Genomic DNA, 21994 nt, shown 5'->3' on the forward strand with positions numbered 1-21994 from the left:
GAAACTGAAGGTTTCTAGGGGCATGTGAGATTCTTACATTGAGGTAGAGGATTAATTGTGACCATTTCGAAAGGTAGAGTGAGCTGGGCAGACCGAATGGGGCACTCTTTCTATAGTCTACTTATATATGTTTTATACGCCCTTTCTAAACTCATCTCATCCATGACACTCCCCTTCTTTCCCCTCCATCTTATTTTCACGCCCGACGATCTTTCTCTGTCCCCAAGTTAGCCTTTATGTTAACAATCCCCTCAGATCTCCTTTAAACCCTCAGCTCAAAAATACTCCCAAATGTGAATCCCTCAACCCTTAAGCATCACAATCGAAAATGAACATTGCTTTTCTCACCTGAGTCCTGGATAGTTTTGTTACCTTTCAATTTTTTCCTGGAACTCCGTGTTGCAATATCTCCAGTACCCTCTGCAGTACATAAACAACTTTGATTAAAGTCACAAATATTATCCTGTGTTACTGTGACAAAGGTAAATGATCCTTCTTCATCCTTCACGACCTGCCTGCATCCTTTGATAACACCATCTCGTTCCAATGTCTCACCACTGTTATCCAGCTGGGTATGGCTGCTCTTACTTGGGAGGTTCTATTTTTATCGATCTAATTGTAGCCAGAAAATCTCAACATTTCTAAAAGGAAATGAAACGTTAAAGCTTTCCATCTCGCTCTTAGTGTCACTTGGACACAAGAAACAGACTTGAAAAGAAGGAACGCCAAATTGTTCATGAGAAGAGGGAGGGGAATGTTGCTTAACATGCTTGTCATGTTATGTAAAATGGTGCCCTTTCTCAAGCAAAAACAGAAATTGCTGGAGAAACTCAGCAGGCCTTGTAGAATCTGTGGAGAGAAGGCAAGGTTAATGTTTTGTGTCATTCTTCAGACCTCTTTTCTCAAATCTGTTTCTTTCATCCTCATCCTAATGAGTGCACAATGATACATTTTCACATCTTGTCTCCTTTCAGCTTTGGTTAAGCTGGAGAAAGACTGTCCCTACATCGTTGCTATTAGTATCCTGTAAGGATATATGTATGACCCTCCTCCTGTTTAACATCTACCCGATATCTCTCAGTGTCATAACCCAAAGACGTAACGTTAGTTTTCACAATTGCACTGGTGATACACTACTCCACTTCACCACCTCTTCCAGTTGTTGCTGAATTATCAGGTTGTGTATCCACCATGCAGCATTGGATGAACCAGAACTCTCTTCCCAACTGACTACTGGGGACATTCCTTGTCCTTGGTTCCCCATTCCAAACCTTATTCCCGAGTAACTGATTTCATCTCTCTCTTTGGCAACGGTGTGAAATTCAGTCGGCATTTCTTGCAGCCTGTGTGTCATCCATGACTCTGAGTTAATTTTCCAACTTTGCTGAAGTTAAGGAGAAGAAAATAGGTGGAAATGTTGAAGGAGTGAGTTTGCAGTGTAGAGGCCAGAGGCAGATTTGTAGTTAGAAATTAGAACAGTGAACAGAGGGTGGATGTCTAGTTTCCCTTTTTGTTTCTGGTGGTCTTTGGCGGAGAGGGTAGGTTGTGAAATCTGTCTGCTGCTGTTCAGCAGTTCCTGCACAATTCTGCAAGCGGGCATTTTGGGATCTCTACAATCTTCAGTGAGATGATTAGTTTCCCGAATTACATCAGCAGAGGCCTGAACCATTGACTTGACTGTCAGTACCTTGCATTTTATGAACATCCAAAGGAATATGCTGTTTTATATGATCTGCCAGTCATTGTGGTTTAAGGGCTATATACCTGGCATCACAGTGGCAGTGAAATTCATATATTGCAATACTCATTTGTGTGAAGAAATGTCTTTTTGGCAGAGGGGCAGCACCCTGTTAATGGCCATTACCAAGCATGTTACTATAGTACCAACGTGAAACAGCTAGCTTTACCTCTAGTTTTTGAGGTATCTTTCCCTTCCAGGGCAATCTGAGGTAGGTTGGGCATGAAAACTGATGGCTTTATGATCATTCATGAATTAGTGTGATATACAATGAGAATTGATCTCATGAGTATAGCCATTATTCTTCAGAATAGCCTTGATGTGCCCTTTGTTGGCATCAAGCTTGTTGAGTGAACAATTGCCCAGTCCTTGTATTTTCTCAGTGATTCTAAATCTGAGCCCATTTTGTTTTATCCTCTTGTAGGAAGTAGGTGTTGCTGGCTGGGCCAGTGTTTATTGCCCATCCCTAGTTACCCTTGAGAAGGTCGGGGTGAGCTGCTTTTTTGAACTGTTGCAGTTCACGTGCTCTAGGTAGACCCATAATGCCCTGAGGGAGGGAATTCCAGGGTTTTGATTCTGCAACACTGAAGGAATGGTGATACATTTCCAAGTCGGGATAGCGAATGGCTTGGAGGAGAACTTGTAGGACAGTGGTATTCTCATCTATCTGCTATCCCTGTCCTTCAAGTTATTGTGAGGTTGGAAGCTGCTGTCTCAGGCTCTTTGCTGAAAAATGTGTTGCTGGAAAAGCGCAGCAGGTCAGGCAGCATCAAAGGAGCAGGAGAATCGACGTTTCAGGCATAAGCCCTTCTTTAGGACCTCACTTTCTCCTCAGGATCTTTGGTGAATTGCTGCAGCGTAGTAGTATATACTGTTGCCCCTACTGTGAAACTGTGCTTCTTGATTCCAGAATACCCTAAAGATAGAAACCCCCTCCCAGCATCCACGCTCTTTCACCTTCTTAGAAACTTCCATGTTCCAATAAAACCAATTCTCCTTCTAAACACCATGACTGCACAGTCTTCCCTTATAAGGCAAACCCCTCATCCCAGGAACCAGTCAGACACCTTCTTGGAAATGCTTCCAGTGTCCTTACATAAAAAGAGTTAAACTGTATGCAATATTCCAGATGAGGCCTCATCATTTCTGCTATTATACTGTAGCCCTTTACATGAAGGGAAACGTCCACTTGCCTTCCCACTTACTTGACGCATCTGCGTGCTGATATTTTCTACTTCATGTACAATGACACCCAGATCCCACTGTACCTCCGTATTCTATAGTCTCTCTACATTTAAATAATATTCCAATTTTCGATTTCTCCTGGCAATATGGAAAGGCTCACATTTTTCCAGGATATGTCTGTCTAACTGTCGGATTGTTCCCTAGAATAACTGAATCCAGAGTAGATTCCTGCAGAGACTTATACAGTCTGCCACAGTGTTGACAGAATGACATGTTCTGTTCAGGTTTTTACATCTGTCTAACTTCTGTCCACTCCCTCATTCTACCATGTCCTCTTTCAGACATTTTACACTCTCCTCCCTATGTGCTTTCCTCCCTATATTTGAATCATCATCAAATCTGGCTTCTATACACGTGTCCCTTCATCCAAGTTCACTCATGTAGATTGATTTAATTTATTACTGTCACGTGTACTGAGGTACAGTGAAAAGTGTTGTCTTACATGCTTTACTTGTAGATTGTACCAGAATTGAAAAATGTGGTGCATAAGCCCGAAATGTTGCTTCTCCTGCTCCTCGGGTGCTGCCTGACCTGCTGTGTGTTTCCAGGAACATATTTTTCAACTCTGGTCTCCAGCATCTGCAGTCCTCACTTTCTCCTGGTAGATTGTACCATACAAGTGCATCAGAGTAACAGAACAGAGTGTAGGATACAGTGTTACAGTTGATGAATGGGTGCAGAGAGAAAATCAGCATTAACATTAAAGAGGTCCACTCAAAAGACTGATAGCGAAGGAGAAGTAGCTGTTCTTGAATCTATTTATATGTGTATCCAAACTTTTATACCTTCGAGAGTATATACGAGAGTATAACCGGGGTAAGAGGGATCTTTTGTTGGTTGGTTTCCTGAGGCAGTGAGAAGGATAGATGATGTCAATGGATGGAAGGCTAGTTTGTGTGATGGACTGGGCTATGTTCATGACTCTCTGTAGTCTCTTGCGCTCTTGGGAAGAGCAGTTGCTGTATCACACTGTGTTGCATCCAGGTAGGACGTTTTCTGTGGTACATCTGTAAAAAAATTGTAAGAGTCTTTGTGGACATGCTGAATTTCCTTAGCCTCCTGAGGAAGTAGAGGTATTACTTTCTTGACGATAGTTGTCAAAATCCACATTTTTATGTTGGTCCCTCTTTTCGAATAATATTTCTGTTTAATGTGCTTGTGGAAATAGCTGGTGGTCAAATGGTATTGATGATCATGTGCTCCATTATTAATGGATATAAAAGATTACATGACAATGCTGAGAGTGTAATCAGAGTGAGTTCAGCCTTGAGTCTGCTCTTCCATCAGTACTGGTTCATTTTAGAGCTCACAATGGTATAAAAACACGAACAGAACATGTCATTCTGTCAACACTCTGGCAGATTGTGTAAGTCTCTGCAGGAATCTATTCCTTATCCGGATTAATTGTGCATTCTTTCTTCGGTTATTCCAGGGAACAATCCAGCTGGAAATGAAAGGGAAGGGATATCTCCATAACAGGGTCTGTGTCCAGATCAGGAGCCTCTCACTAACCCCCCATTCCCAGTCTCTGCCTCTCTCTATCAGGTCCTCCCACCCTACCTAGTCCTGCTGTCAGATCCTCCCCTCACACCAACACCATCCCATCTTTCTTTACAATCCCATGCATCCCCTCCTATTGTCCCCTCCAGACTCAGCGCCCATGGATTCCACTATGGAGCGTGGTAGATCTGCCTATAGTCGTAGAGTGTGATACTGGAAAAGCACAGCAGATCAGGCAGCATCCTAGGAGCAGGAAAATCGACATTTCAGGCAAAAGCCCTTTATCAGCCCTTCTGCAGTCTTCATTTTCGCCCTGCTTATAGTCAGTGCAGTGCTGCTCCCAGTGGTCACCACTAGAGCTGCTGGTCATCAGCAGCTCTTTGAGGTGGGATTTGAGCCCAGTTGAGGGCTGGGTAACCTGCCTTCAGCTGACCGAAGCTGCTTAGAGTATTAAATGGCAGCAAGACTGCTCCATTAGGTGGGCATATGTTCCTTGTCAATGTTTGTAGCAGGGCTGGAAACTCAGCATATTAAAACTCTTATTCCTGGCATTGTATTCCTAATCTGTGGGTTGGGAACAGTCTTGCCTAGCCTCGTATTGAGGGTACATTCTTAATTGCCTTGAGGAAGTCATGGGAGGGGACACCCTTTTGATGTAGATACATGCACAGTCCAGATAGAAAGGGAGCTCTAGAGTTTGTACACACTGACAGTGATGGGGAAATTATATAATCCAAAGTTGGGCCTTCATTGTGAGACATTTGAAGTGCAGGAGCAGGGATGTGTTGATGCAGATATACAGGGCCTTGGCGAGGCCACACCTAGAATATTGCGTGCAGTTTTGGTCTCTTTTTCTGAGGAAGAATACTCTTGGTCTTGAGGGAGCGCAGCGAATGTTTCCCAGGCTGATTCTGGGAATGGCAGGACTAATGGATGAGGCGAGATTGACTAGGTTAGGATTGTTTTCACTGGACTTCAGACAAATGAAGGAGGGGGGGGTCTCATAGAGACTTATAAAATTCTAATAGGACTAGACAGGGTAGATGCAGGGAGGATGTTCCCAGTGCTGGGTGTGTCCAGAACGAGGGGTCACAGTGTGAGGATTCGGGGTGGGCCATTTAGGATGGAGATGAGGAGACGTTTGCCTACCCAAGGGGTGGTGAGCCTGTGGGATTCATTACCACAGGAAATAGCTGCTGCCAAAACATTGAATGTATTCAAGAGGTGGTTAGATCGAGCACTGGGATCAAAGGTTATGGGGAGAAGACAGGATTAGGCTATTGAGTTGAATGATCAGCCATGATTGCGATGAATGGCGGGGCATGCTCAAAGGACCAAATAGCCTCCTCCTGCTCCAGTCTTCTATGTTTCGGTACTGATTGTAAGAAAGCCAGTCAATTGGACCCCGTAGAATATGAGTTCCCTGAGTGGGGCTGTTAATCTGGTTCAATCAGGGAACCCTGGCTGACAGATACAAAGGGGAGCATCAGATGTAATGACACTCTGACAGCTGACTCTGCAGAGGCAATCCTAAAGTGAAGGACTGTTCATGAGTAAATAAAGGGTGACTTGGTGAAGGGACACTGGCCGCTGTGGAGTTGTTTCAGTCCAAGCACCGTTCCTTTGCTCACCCAGGTGTAGAGGTAGTGATTTGGGAAGGTGCTGTCAAAGGAGCCCCGGTGAGTTGCTTTGGTGCATTTTGTAGATGGTACTTGCTGCTACCACAGTGCATCAATGTGAGAGTGGTGAATATTGTAGGTGGTGGATGGGACATCAGTCAAGAGGGCTGCTTTGTCCTGTGTGGTATCAAACCTTTTGAATCTTGATTGGGGAAATGAAGGAAAGCCGAGAGTATTCCATTCCTTCTGACCTGTGCCTTGTAGAAGTAGGCATCATGAAAGTTAGATGCTAAAATTGAATGGAAGCATGAGAAACAAACAGACATTTCCAGTTGTTTATAGAAGTGGATGATGTCAGATTTGCTTCATGAATGCTGGGATAATGGTGGGAATGAAGATGAAGTCATACCTGTTGTGATCACTTGTTTAAGTGACATGTATCAAGGATAACTTATGTTATCTGGAGAAATTAGACAAAATGTCAGTTGGGAAGGAAAATGAATTATGCGAGTCGCTGACTTCCTTGCCAAGCGTGTTTACAACTTTAAGCTTGGTATTAGTCTTTGGCATCAGCTGAAGATGTAGCCGATGGTGTAAGACCTCATATTTTTTCCTTTAACTGGCCATTGAAAAGTCTGTTTCAAGTTGATTTGATGGGTTTACACAAGTACAAATAACATAGTTGAAAATGTGTTGCTGGTTAAAGCACAGCAGGTCAGGCAGCATCCAAGGAATAGGAAATTCGACGTTTCGGGCATAAGCCCTTCATCAGGAATGCATTTTGTAGATGGTACTTGCTGCTACCACAGTGCATCATTTGTGAGAGTGGTGAATATTGTAGGTGGTGGATGGGACATCAGTCAAGAGGGCTGTTTTGTCCTGTGTGGTATCGAACCTTTTGAATCTTGATTGGGGAAATGAAGGAAAGCCGAGAGTATTCCATTCCTTCTGACCTGTGCCTTGTAGAAGTAGGCATCATGAAAGTTAGATGCTAAAATTGAATGGAAGCATGAGAAACATTCCTGATGAAGGGCTTATGCCCGAAACGTCGAATTTCCTATTCCTTGGATGCTGCCTGACCTGCTGTGCTTTAACCAGCAACACATTTTCAACTGTGATCTCCAGCATCTGCAGACCTCATTTTTTACCCCTACAAATAACATAGAACAGTTTTTGGATTTGACAGAGACCTTCATGTTGATCTGCTATCTGATGGCCCCTTTGAATTCCTGGGCCACATTTTATTGAGCAGATAGGTTGTGAAGGGAATATTCCTGGCAAATCTTCAGCAAAATGCTTCTTGCAAGAGATTACCTTCCACACTTCCTTATCGCAGAATTGTAACAGCACAGAATGAGGCCATTCGGCCTATCGTACTGCACCTCTTCTATTACCCACTGCCAATCTCCTGCTTTCTCTCTGTATCCCTGCACCATTTCTATCCAAGTAACCATCTAATGAATGTCTCCAACAGGAGAATAGAGTCATAGAGTCATAGAGATGTACAGCATGGAAACAGACCCTTCGGTCCAACCCATCCATGTTGACCAGATATCCCAACCCAGTCTAATCCCACCTGCCAGCACCCAGCCCATATCTCTCCAAACCCTTCCTATTCATATACCCATTCAAATGCCTCTTAAATGTTGTAATTGTACAGCCTCTACTACATCCTCTGGCAGCTCATTCCATACACGTACCATCCTCTGCGTGAAAAAGCTGCCCCTTTTATATCTTTACCCCCCTCACCCTAAACCTATGTCCTCTAGTTCTGGACTCCCCGAACCCAGGGAAAAGACTTTGTCTATTTATCCTATCCATGCCCCTCATAATTTCCTCCACCTCCGATGCTCCAGGGAAAACAGCCCCACCCTGTTCAGCCTCTCCCTGTAGCTCAGATCCTCCAACTCTGGCAATATCTTTGTAAATCTTTTCTGAACCCTTTCAAGTTTCACAACATCTTTCCGATAGGAAGGAGACTAGAATTGCACGCAATATTCCAACAGTGTCCTAACCAATGTCCTGTATAGCCGCAACATGACCTCCCAACCCCTGTACTCAATACTCTGAGCAATAAAGGAAATCATACCAAACAACTCCTTCACTATCTTATCTAATTGCAACTCTACTTTCAAGGAGCTCTGAACCTGCACTCTAAGGTTTCTTTGTTCAGCAACACTCCCTCGGACCTTACCATTAAGTGTATAAGTCCTGCTAATATTTGCTTTCCCAAAATACAGCACCTCGCATTTGTCTGAATTAAACTGCATCTACCACTTCTCAGCCCATTGGCGCATCTGGTCCAGATCCTGTTGTAATCTGAGGTAACCCACTTTGCTGTCCACTACACCTCCAGTTTTGGTGTCATCTGCAAACTTACTAACTGTACCTCTTTTGCTCGCATCCAAATCATTTATGTAAACGACAAAAAGTAGAGGACCCAGTACCGATCCTTGTGGCATTCCACTGGTCACAGGCCTCCAGTCTGAGAAACAACCCTCCACCACCACCCTCTGTCTTCTACCTTTGAGCCAGTTCTGTATCCAAATGGCTAGTTCTCCCTGTATTCCGTGAGATCTAATCTTGCTAATCAGTCTCCCATAGGGAACCTTGTCGAACGCCTTACTGAAGTCCATATGGATCACGTCTACTGCTCTGCCCTCATCAATCTTCTTTGTTACTTCTTCAAAAAACTCAATCAAGTTTGTGAGACATGATTTCCCATGTACAAAGCCATGTTGACTATCCCGAATCAGTTCTTGCCTTTCTAAATACATGTACATCCTGTCCCTCAGGATTCCCTCCAACAGTTCCAGTACACCTAATCAGGTCCTGGGGATTTATCCACTTGTAAGCGTTTCAAGGCATCCAGCACTTCCTCCTGTATAATCTGGACATTTTGCAAGATGTCACCATTTATTTCCGTACAGTCTATTTCTTCCATATCCTTTTCCACAGTAAATACTGATGCAAAATATTCATTTAGTATCTCCCCCATTTTCTGTGGCTCCACACAAAGGCCGCCTTGCTGATCTTTGAGAGGCCCTATTCTCTCCCTAGTTACCCTTTTGTCCTTAATATATTTGTAAAAATCATTTGGATTCTCCTTAATTCTATTTGCCAAACCTATCTCATGTACCCGTTTTGCCCTCCTGATTTCCCTCTTAAGTATACTCCTACTTTCTTTATACTCTTCTAAGAATTCACTCGATCTTTCCTATCTGTACCTGACATATGCTTCCTTCTTTTTCTTAACCAAACCTTCAATTTCTTTAGTCATTCAGCATTCCCTATACCTACCAGCCTTCCCTTTCACCCTGACAGGAATATACTTTCTCTGGATTCTTGTTATCTCATTTCTGAAGGCTTCCCAGTTTCCAGCTGTTCCTTTACCTGCAAACATCTGCCTCCAATCAGCTTTCGAAAGTTCCTTTTACATCACTATTTTAAAATGAATAGAATTATGGTCGCTGGACCCAAAGTGCTCCCCCACTGACACCTGCCCTGCCTTATTTCCCAAGAGTAGGTCTAGTTTTGCACCTTCTCTAGTAGGTACATCCACATATTGAATCAGAAAATTGTCTTATGCACACTTAAGAAATTCCTCTCCATCTAAACCTTTAACACTATGGCAGTCCCAGTCTATGTTTGGAAAGTTAAAATTCCCTACCATAACTACCCTATTATTCTCACAGATAGCTGAGATCTACTTGCAAGTTTGTTTCTCAATTTCCCTCTGACTAAAATCTCCTGACTTTTTTCCATGTTCCAATCAACTCCAAATAGACTTCTCAACGGCCAGTTAAGGGGTGGTTATGTAGGTAGAGCAAACATTTGTGTTCCCAACCAGAGTGACAATTTCCCAGACCACTTTCTGAGTGGTGTGAGGCGAGATCCAAATAGCTACCCACCTGCTAAATGAAACTCAACATTTTCGAAGGTAAGTTTCCGGCTGTCCTCTGTATCCTGTGCCCCACCCACCATTGAAGATGTCAAGGACAGACCAATGGCAAGTATTCCAGGCTGGCTTTGATGTTCTCCCATCTCCCTGGTCACAGCTGAGGTCACATGCTGAGATTTCCCTCCAGCATAGGTGTCCCAGGCAGCCGTTTTATTCAAGATGTTTCTGAGAGGGCACCAGTTGGTGGCAGTGACATCTCTCTCCTGCTGGCATGGATGACTGCATCTTCTTCTGAGCCCAGCTGACATCCTTACCGCAACAGTCCATACGCGCTACAGATGAACGCTCTCCAACAGCATTCAAACAAAGAGAGGCGCAGTTCCTCAAAGACTGTGATTTACAGATTGTCTCACTTGCTGTCTGAGATTTTCTGAACTACGTCATCTCTCAATTCAGAGCAAACTGGGAGTAATTGACGTCTGCATTTTGGTGGACTAGGCAAAATTTGCCTATTTTTCATTTGCTCTCAAGACTGAGGAAATATGGGAGTTAAAATGACAAATACATTCACCCCCTTCCTCAGTGATTCTGATGTTTCTCGACTCACAGTTGGGGGGGAGGTGACCATGGCATTGAGTGAGTTGATTGGTGTAGCAGGAAGTGGGGGTGATCATGTGGTTAGTAGCGGAGAGGTGCAGGAATTGTTAGATTATTGTTCATTCATGGGATGTGTGTATCACTGTCTAGGCCAGCATTAATCACCTGCACCTAGTTACCCAGAGGGCAGTCAAGAGTCAACCACATTGCTGTAACTCAGGTGTGCCATGTTGGCCAGATCATGTAAGGATAGCAGATTTCCTTCTGTAAGAGATCAATATGGTTTTTATTGGTCAACAGGTGTGTCACTACAAAAGTTGACAGTGATCACCACTGGGCTAGCTTTTTGGTTGAATTAAAATTTCACCATCTACTACAGTTTGCTAGCCCAGTGACATTGTCACCACACCACCTCCCGCACCCTTAGCAGTGGAGGTTGAATGGTGGCTGAGGAATGTTCAAGTTCATGATGACAGTGAGGGTGGTGGGAGTGGGGATCAGTGTGATGGAGGTGAGCTGTAGACAGACGCTGATTGATTTTCTAAGACAGAGTTACAAAGGTGGGTGCTTCAGGGAGGACTCACTTTAAAAGCTGCATGAGATAACCTTCTGGATCAACATTTTGAAAGCAGTTTCGCTCGTGTGCACAGTTACAAGTTACCCCCTTTTTGCATTACCATTCTTATTTGCAGTGTGGATGGTTTTAGCATAATGGTAGCATAACACAGGAAGTTATTCGGCCTGTTGTTCGGGGTGTATAGAACACCAACAACACTGGCTGGCTGGAGAAGCAAACTGACCAGAGTTGCCTTTGTATTATGAATTGTATCTACAGTCTCAGACCCAGGTATCTATATAGTGGAAGCTATTTTATTTTTATAGAATCCCTAAAATGTGGAAACAGGCCATTCGGCCCATTGAGTCTATACCAACCCTCTGAAGAGCATCCACCCACACCTGTACCCGGTCCCTGGAACCATGCATGTCCCTTAGCTAATTCATCTAGCCTGCATACTATGGGCAATTTAGCATGGCTATTCCACTTAACCTTGACTGTGGGAGGAAACTGGAGCAGACACGGAGAGAATTTACAAACTCCAGAAAACAGTCACCCGAGGATGGAATTGAACTCAGGTCCCTGGTGCTGTGAAACAGCAGTGCTGGCCACTGAGCCACCATGTCGCCCGATGTTGTCCTCAAGTTTCAATTCAGAAGTGATGGTCTGACTGTTACAGGAAAGCATTAGAACTGAAAACAATTTTTTAAAAATCATTCATGGATGAAGGCATCGCTGGCTAGTCCAGTATTTAGTACTCATCCTTAAGTTAAGGTTCAAGCACATTGCTGTGGGTCCAGAGCCAGAGTCTAGAAGGGTCTGTTAGACTAGGTAACAATGCTAGTTTCCTTCCCTAATGGGAATTACGGAACCAGATGGGTTTTTCCACCAATCAGCAATGGATTCATGGTCGTCATTAGACTCTTCATTCTAGATATTTATTTAAATCAAATGCCACTATCTGTGGTGGTGGGATTTGAATCCACATCCCCAGAGCGTTACCTGGGGCTCAGGATTAACCACTAGGCCATTGCCTCCCCTACAGCCTCCCCCTTGAGCCTGTCCTCCCATTCAATCACATTCTGTGACCTAACTTCATACATCATCTTTTTTCCCCATCTTTTAATACATTTGGTTCACAAAAGTCTAAAAATATCTGACTTAACATTAATCAATTGTTCTTTGTTATTTGTGATCAATTGTTGTTTGTGGAAGTGTTCCAACCTTCCCACAGACACTTTGAATCCCAGGAAAACTACTGTCAATGGCAACCAAACTGAATTATCATCCTGACTGTTAATGGCTTCACTTACTTCCAAGCTGTGCAATCAGATTTTTGCAGCAACAGACAATTTGCTGTCACCACATTGATTACGACATTGATGGATGAATTGTTCAACTGAGCCAACACTTCCATCTCCTATGTGAGTGGATGGCGAAATCTGCATGATATATATTGGTTTTGTTTCATTATCCTGCTGAATTTCTTTAGCACAGGGAGGAGTTATTAATTGGTCTCCCAGTTGGAAACAAAGTGGGGGGGGGGAGAAATGAGGAAAGAATTTTATTACGATCTGGAATGCACTGGCTAAGAGAAACCGTTCTTGGTGATAACTTTCTGAGAGGGAATTGAATAAATATTTGAAAGAGTAAGGAACTACAATGGGAGCAAAAATAAAAGTTGCTGGAAAAGCTCAGCAAATCTGACGGCATCTTTGGAGGGAAATCAGAGTTAAGGTCTCGGGTCAAGTGGAAATTCTGAGGAAAAGCCACTCTGCCTGAAACGTTAACTCTGATTTCTCTCCACAGATGCTGCCAGACCTGCTGAGTTTTTCCAATAATTTCTGTTTTTTGTTTCTGATTTACAGCATCCACAGTTCTTTTGGTTTTTACTAAGGAGCTGCACTGGTTGTGAGAAAGGATAGAGATGTGAAATGCATTAGATAGCTCCAACAATGAGCCAATACAGGCAGGATGGGTTGAAGAGATAATTTATGTCCTGGAACACTCAACTCCAGGGACTAAGAAGGGTCATGGTGTTTACAAACACTGTTAAATGATACATAAAAGTGAAGTGAAGATTGCCAGATGACATGTTGGTAAAGACGTGAGCATGCTTACAGTTGTTGAAAACGTATAGTATTGGCAGATCAGAGCTTTAGTCAATTTGTAATGCTGTTTGCCCACAGCACATTGTGGAGCTCCAGCCCACATCACCCGTTAAGCTCACACAAAGCTGAACATGTGTTAAGCAGCATGAAGTACAAACAATTAGACTCTGGGATCAGGTAAACCATTGGCACTTTATACTACTCAATAAAACTCTTCATCCTCTGATAAAGTCCCCCTTTCATACAGACACATAGAAAAGGAAAATCGGTTATGGACAGAGGGCTGAAACTACAAAGAAAGTTTAGTAATCTTTGTTCCCAGGTTCTGTTGTTGAAATGATCTGTTGCTTCAGTTATCTTTCTCTGGATGCCTCCACTGGTTGCTTTGAGACACAAGGTGGTCAGCGGTTCACTCAAAAAAAAGCTTTCAGATTTATTGGTAAAAGTCACCGCTTGCAACAATGTGGTAAGAAAGGAGAACTGTTCTTTTATTTTTCAGATGTACAGTGAGTCTTGACTGTAGAGAACAAAGGGATTATTCCTGAGCTAGGGATGAACTGAACACTTCTCTCTGTAATTTATTCCCAGCTTCACTTACTAGAGGACCAATCATTCAGTTGTTGGCAAGCAAACAGTCTCTATCATTGTTAACTGATTATTAGTTCATAGATCAATCTGTTTCTTGTTACCAACAAAAATCACATTAGTATGCCACCTTGGCTCTAAATTGCTTGTCGATCAACTTCAATGACTACTTGTTCAAACTTGTTCCTTACAAAATGTTTGTAATGAGGATCAGGTTGCGTTTTCTCTGTACTCTTCAAAACACTGGCTTTGAAAACAGCTCTTTCTCATTTCAGTTCTCAGTCTTCAAAAACATAAATTAAAAAGATATGATCCTTACATCTGTAATTGCTAGTCTAGCCAGTGATGGCCAGATTCCATTCAATAAGGTAAGAAAGCTCCCCAATCCTCTCCAAAGAATAATGTTTGAGGTGTCTGTGCCTCATTGAGGAGATCACTACTCCACCATGCCAACAATCCCAATCTCAGGCCAAGATAACATGGCATTACTGGGGGCTTTGCTAATGCCTGTGGGCAATGTGTTAACTCTTAACTGCCCTGTGGATAATTAGGAAAGGAAAAGAAATGCTAACCCAGGCAGCAATACCCAACAAATTAAACAATAGTGTACATTTTACTATCTAGCCTCTTTCCAGGTGATGCTGAAGACATTATCTTCTGGTTTGCAGTCCACTGTTGCATAATGTAGATCACTGCAGCTTTCTATTCAAAGAGAGGTGAGAGATAAGCTGGCCACGCAGAATTGAATTTGTACCTCTGCCCCTTACTGGACCAGAGCCTAATGCCTGCATCCTGGCAGCTGTCTTGATGTCTTCATTTTGTGAGGCTCATAGCCATCATAGTTCTTAAACATAGCCCATTGTATCTGCACTGCTTCTCTGATTGACCATTATGACTCAATCCCATTTGCCTGCCTTTTCCCCTGGTTAGAGTCAAGAGTGTAGTGCTGGAAAGGTATAGCAGGTCAGGCAACATCTGAGGAGCGGGAGAATCGATGTTTCACGTCAGAGCCCTTCATGAGGAAATGTCGATTCTGCAGCCGCTCGGATATTACCTGACCTGCTGTGCTTTTCCAGCACCACACTCTTGACTCTGATCTCCAACATCTGCAGTCCTCACTTTCTCCTCATTGGTTGTTTCCCCCAGTTACCCTTGTTTCTTGAAATAGCCATCTAAAGGTCATTTGAATGCCTCAATTGTACCTTGGACTTCACCACATTTGTAGGCAGTGAGTTCCAGAGAATAGCTGCTCACTGTCTGAAAACATTCTGACTCAGATCACATTTACTTTGTTTTCAAATTACCTTTAATTTGTTCCCTCCCTTTCTCTTAATGAGTCAGTAAAAACTACCAAACAGATGCAGCAAGCAATTATGAAGGCAAATGATAAGTTGACCCTCATTGCAAGGGAATTTGAGTAATGAAGGAAAGATATCTTACTGCAGTTGTATCGAGCCCTAGCAACCCACACCTGAACTATTTTGTGTAGCTCTGGTGGGTATATATAATGTATGTAAAAGTTGAAATTTTGAGATAAATACCTTTGGGTCAAAGTTCTCAGAATCAATCTGACCCAAGTAATGCTTCTGTCCCAGTAGCAAAAAGTTTTGGAGAGAGTGTGGTAGTGATTGTGCAGAGAGAGACAGAGTTAATGCTTCAATTCCAAAATGATTCCAGACCATTTTTGAGCAATTGACTTTTGTACTTTATTTGGGTCCTTGTAATTAAATCTTGTAAAAACCTACAATAATAAGTAGATTAGTATTAACTTTCAACCATAGTCTCACAGTGACTATTTTTTGAATAATTGAAAACATAACCTATATGTGTAAGTGTTATCAGCAGATAGATTAGATTCCCTACAGTGTGGAAACAGGTACGTTGGCACAACCAGTCCACGCTAACCCTCCGAAGGGTAACCTGCACTCCTTTGGACTGTGGGAGGGAACTGGAGCAAACCCATGCAGGCATGAGGAGAATGTGCAAACTCCACACAGACAGTCGCTCAAGGCTGGAATCGAATGTGGGACCCTAGTGCTGTGAGGCAGCAGTGCTAACCACTGAGCCACCCCACAGGGCGATTCTCATTCCACTCTCATTAGTGTTGAAATGTTTTTGCAATGAAATGAAACCTTCATTTCTAGGATTATAACATGAGATTGACAATTACAAATCGTCCAGGCTAGATTATAATGTTACATATTTGTAAAGTGTTTGAGTATATAAATGCAAGAGCAGGTTAGAGATTGGGAATTATGCAAAAGGTAACTCACTACAAGGTGTTTACAAGAATATTACCCATTTCCCTAAATGAGTTCAACTCCAACACACTGAAGATGCTTGACACCATCCAGGACAAAGCAGCCTGTAACCCAACAGTCACATTTAACCTTCACTCCCTTCACCATCAACGCTCAGTAGCTGCAGCGTGTGCCATCGAAAAGCTGCATTCTAATAAGTCACTGTGCCTCCTTCAACAGCACCTTCCAAAGCCATGGCCTCTTCCACCTAGAAGAGCAGCAGGTGCATAGGAATACCACCCCATTGTTCGTACCTCTCCAAATCACACGCTATCCTGACTTGGTACTATATTAGTGTTTGTTCCCTGTCATTGGGTCAATGGGCTGGAACTCACTTCCTAATCATTTTTTGGGTGTCTTTATATCCAAGGGTGAAGGAACTGAAGGCATTCTGGCTAGGTTTGCAGATAATACAAAGATACATAGAGGAGCAGGTAGCATTGAGGTGGCAGGGAGGCTGCAGAAGGATTTGGACAGGTTAGGAGAGTGGGCAATGAAGTGGCAGATGGAGTACACCGTGGGAAAGCGTGAGGTCATGCACTTCGGTAGGAAGAATAGAGGCATGGACTGTTTTCTAAATGGGGAGAAAATTCAGAAATCTGAAGTCCAAAGAGACTTGGGAGTTCCAGAACAGGATTCTCTCAAGGTAAACTTGCAGGTTGAGTCAGTAGTTAGGAAGGCAAATGCAATGATGCCAAAGATTTTGAAAGGATTTGAATATAAAAACAGGGATGTAGTTCTGAGGCTCTATAAGGCTCTGGTCAGTCCACATTTGGAGTATTCTGCACAGTTTTGGGCTCCATATCACAAGAAGGATGTACCAGCCCTGGAGCATGTTCAGAGGAGACTCAGAAGAAAGGTCTCAGGAATGTAAAGCTTAACATGTGAGGAACACTTGAGGATTCTGGATCTATACTCAATGGAGTTTAGAAGGACGAGGGGGGGATCTAATTGAAACATACAGAATACTGAATGGCCTAGACAGAGTGGATGTTGGGAAGATGTTTCCTGTGGTAGGAGAGACTAGGACCCAAGGTTACTGCCTTTGAGTAAAGGGAAGACCTTTTAGAACGAGATAAAGAGAACGTGTTCAGCCAGAGAGTGGTGAATCTGTGGAATCTATTGTCACAGAAGGCTGTGGAGGCCAGGTCATTGAATATATTTAAGATGGAGATAGATAGGTTCTTGAATATCAAGGGGATCAAGGGTTACAGGGAGAAAGCGGGAGACTGCGTGAGAAACTTATCAGCCATGATTGAATGATGGAACAGACTTGATGGGCTGAATGGCCTCACTTATGCTCCAATGTCTTATGGTCTTAAGAATTCCAGCAGTTTAAAAAGACAGCTCACCACTCCCTTCTCCAACAATGTTCCCATCCCACCAATGCATTAAAAAAAATGCATCTCAGGATGAAAGGATTCTCCACTGCCGGTTTCGGAAGGATGAATCGGTACAGACTCGGATATTGAGTGGATTTGGAAGCAGATAAAGGGTAGCACTGATATTGTGAAAGAGCCAGATACTCACCTTGGCAACCACATCAATAGCTTCCTCAGCAGGTACTCTAACAGGTTTCTGAGTACCAGGCTTCAGGAATATTTCCACAACAATAACTTCAAAGGAACACTCAGCCTGGATTGTGAAGGAGAGCATCACATTTGATATTGCAAAAGAAAATGTTGACATGGGAACTTACATTGACATGGACCATTTCAGTATTTCAGCTAAATATTTTTGATATTATTCTGTGGAAGCAATGTAGAAGCTTAAAGCATCAAACGTGTAAGTTTAAAGCATTGAATATAAAATACTCACAGATAGAAAACTGAGAGCAATTGGGAGAAATGGAAGGTAACTGCCTTGTCACAAAGGATAGATGAAGATCCAGCTTTCTAATATATTAGGTGCCATGGTAGGTCTGGAGGGACGTGGGGGGTGGGGCGGGGGGGTGGGTAAAGGATGGTGTGGAGGCACTGTCTTATGAGGAGATGGCATCATCTCACAATAAAGGATCATTTGTTTAATACACAGTCATAGAATCATAATGTACAGCACAGAAACAGATCCTTTGGTCCAACTCGTCCATGCCGACCAGATATCCCAACCCAATCTAGTCCCCACAGTCTGGCCCACATCCCTCCAAACTCTCCCTATCTATATACCCATCCAAATGCCTTTTAAATGTTGCAGTTGTACCAGCCTCCACTTCTTCCTCTGGCAGCTCATTCCATACACATACCACCCTCTGTGTGAAAAAGTTGCCCCTTAGGTCTCTTTTATATCTTTCCCCTCTCACCCTAAACCTAGGGCCTCTAGTTCTGGACTCCCCCATCCCAGGGAAAAGACTTTGTCTATTTATCCTATCCACACCCCTCTTGATTTCATGCACTTCTATAATAAGGTCACCCCTCAGCCTCCGACGCTCCAGGGAAAACAGCCCCAGTCTATTCAACCTCTCCCTATAGCTCAATTCCTGGCAACATCCTAGCAAATCTTTCCTGAACCCTTTCAAGTTTCACAACATCTTTCCGATAGGAAGGAGACCAGAATTGCATGCAATATTCCAATTGTGACCTAACCAATGTCCTGTACAGGCGCAACATGACAATTAACTCCTGTACTCAATACTCTGACAATAAAGGAAAGCATTCCAAATGCCTTCTTCACTATCCTATATACCTGCAACTCCACTTTCAAGGAGTTATGAACCTGCACTCCAAGATCTCTTTGTTCAGCAACACTCCCGAGGAGCTTAACATCAAGTGTAGAAACTCTGTTAAGATTTGCTTTCCCAAAATGCAGCACCTCGCATTTATCTGAATTAAACTCCATCTGCCACTTCTCAGCCCATTGGCCCATTTGATCACAATGCCATTGTAATCTGGAGTAACCTTCATCGATGTTCACTCTACCACCAATTTTGATGTCAAAGGAATTTCGTCATTCGGAGGGTAGAAAACTGATAGAAGTCTTTACTACTGATGGCTATTGAGGTTGGGTTGTTAAGTACATCCAAGGCTGAGACCATGAAGATATTTAATCAATAAAAGAATCAAATGTTTTGAGGATAACGCAGGAAAGTGGAGATGAGGATTCTCAGACCAACTATGGAATCATTGCCATTGCCATCACCCATTGTATTCACCCAGTACCATCACTCACTGTATTTACACATTACCATCACCCAATGTAGTCACCGATTACCATCATTCACTGTATTTAATCATTACCATCACCCATTGTATTCACCCAGTACCATCACTCACTGTATTTACCCATTACCATCACCCAATGTAGTCACCGATTACCATCATTCACTGTATTTAATCATTACCATCACTCACTACATTCACCCATTACCATCACCCACTGTATTCACCCATCACCATCACCCACTGTATTCACCCATCACCATCACTCACTGTATTCACCCATCACCATCACTCACTGTATTCATCCAGTACCATCACTCACTGTATTCACCCATTACCATCACCCACTGTATTCACCCATCACCATCACTCACTGTATTCACCCATCACCATCACCCACTGTATCCATCACCCACTGTATTCACCCATCACCATCACTCACTGTATTCACCCATCACCATCACCCACTGTATTCACCCATCACCATCACTCACTATATTCACCCATTACCATCACCCACTGTATTCACCCATTACCATCACCCACTGTATTCACCCATCACCATCACCTACTGTATTCATCCAGTACCATCACTCACTGTATTCACCCATCACCATCACCCACTGTATTCACCCATCACCATCACCCACTGTATTCACCCATTACCATCACTCACTGTATCTGCCCATAAACATCACTCAATATATTCACCTATTACCATTACTCATTGTACCCACCCATTACTGTCACCCACTGTATTCACCCATTACTGTCACCCACTGTATTCACCCATCACCATCACTCACTGTATTCACCCATTACTGTCACTCACTATATTCAGCCTTTACCATCACTCATTGTATCCGCCCATAGCCATCACCCACTGTATTCTCCCATTACCATCACTCACTGTATTCACCCATCATCATCATTCACTGTATTCAACCATTAATATTACTCATTGTATTCACCCATTACCATCACCCACTGTATTCACCATTACCGTCACTCACTGTATTCACCCATTAATATTACTCACTGTATTCACCCATCATCATCATCATTCACTGTATTCACCCATTAATATTACTCGCTGTATTCACCTATTACCATCATTTACTGTATTCACCCATTACCATCATTTACTGTATTCACCCATTACCATCACACACTGTCTTCCCCCATTACCATCAACCACTGTATTCACCTATTACCATCACACACTGTCTTCCCCCATTACCACCACCCATTGTATTCACCCATTACCATCACTCACTGTATCCGCCCATAACCATCTCTCACTCTATCCTCCCATTATAACCTTCGCATCTCAGCTCCCAACATCATCTGATATTACTAATGTACATTCTACCAATTAGCACAAGGTCAGTGGATCCCACCTGCTACACTTTTGTAGCAAGCCAACTGGAGTGCTGCGCAGTTAAAACGTCAGTCAATGGGCATCTGCTGGGGGTGGGGAGGGGGGACATGTTTTGTTTCTGCCTCATTTCCATTATTCACTCTCCTCCTCTCCCCTGCCACCACAATGCCATTTCTCATTGGTACACTTGGATATTAAATTGGACCTAATTCTCTGTTTTCTCAAAGAGCTCATTATCACAGGATCCAACTGCTGTACGTTTCAGATGCATGACATTTACCACTTTTTTTCACACAGGGTTTTATCAGTACAATGTTCCAGAATCTTTACCTGTGGCTTCAACAGTGGCTAAAATAAGAGCTCTCGATGATGACATTGGACCAAATGCTGAAATGGAATACCAAATTATTGACGGGGATGGCTTTTCTGTTCTCAAGATTGAAACTGACATGGAGACCCAAGAGGGCATTGTAACTCTTCAGAAGGTAAGACCAGTCAAGGCAAAATCAAAGGCTGCTGTTTTGAGAGAATGCAGGTTTTGTTCACTACTTTGAATTGTGCCATCCTTGGAGGAGCTAAACCGATGGAGATTGAATCACTTCACACACTTCTTCACTTTTTGTATCTAATATGATTCCTTCTGCAGAAGGACAGTTCATACAGGTCTTCAGATGATAGATTATACACTGATGTTCAACGTTGTCACTTGTGGTTACTCTCCCTTTTGTCACCAACTGGTTTCTCAGTTACAACACTGCACTTTGGCTGACTTCCAGTTCATCAAAAACTATTTATAATCTTTCTTTCTGTTAGCTCCGTGACCTTGTTTTCTCCACACTGATCCCACCTCAGAGCCAGTTTACCCCCCCCCCCCCTTGCATTGGATTGTTCAACTGCAGCTACAAATCTTCAGGGTGAGGCCTGAAACCCCTTCAAAGCTTGTGGCAACTTGAAAAACTAGGACAAAGATTGCCAGCTTTCTACCTGTATCTCCTCAGTCTGTTTATCAAATTGATGTTATTATCCTTTGGAAGAATGCAAGGAATATAGTTCTGTGTGCTGTTAGGGATGGATGAAACAAAGTTGAGGAATCTTTTTTATTATTATAAAGGGAAATGCTGAAATTCATCCAGGAAAATTGTTCAGTTTGGTAAAAGGCTCATATTTGAGTGGAGACAATTTAAAAAAAGCAGGAACATAAAATGAAGTCAAGCTGAATATTTAAATGCAGTCTCTCCCTGACATTGACTTTATTTTAAAATCTCATCCTTGTTTTCAAATCTCTCCGTGGTCTTTTCCTTCCTCT

The 21994-nt window shown here is 42.9% G+C and overlaps 1 protein-coding gene across 1 annotated transcript in view; it reads left to right on the forward strand.

Annotated features, from left to right (window-relative positions):
- Nucleotides 1–21994, forward strand: part of LOC132815251 (cadherin-7-like) — a 138414-nt gene that overhangs the window by 47871 nt on the left and 68549 nt on the right. The window contains exon 5 of the mRNA XM_060824065.1: nucleotides 20986–21173. Within this exon, the coding sequence (XP_060680048.1) occupies nucleotides 20986–21173 (188 nt within the window). The remainder of the gene's footprint in view (nucleotides 1–20985; nucleotides 21174–21994) is intronic.

This window comes from Hemiscyllium ocellatum, chromosome 4 (genome assembly GCF_020745735.1).
Source record: "Hemiscyllium ocellatum isolate sHemOce1 chromosome 4, sHemOce1.pat.X.cur, whole genome shotgun sequence".
In the NCBI taxonomy this organism is placed as follows: domain Eukaryota; kingdom Metazoa; phylum Chordata; class Chondrichthyes; order Orectolobiformes; family Hemiscylliidae; genus Hemiscyllium; species Hemiscyllium ocellatum.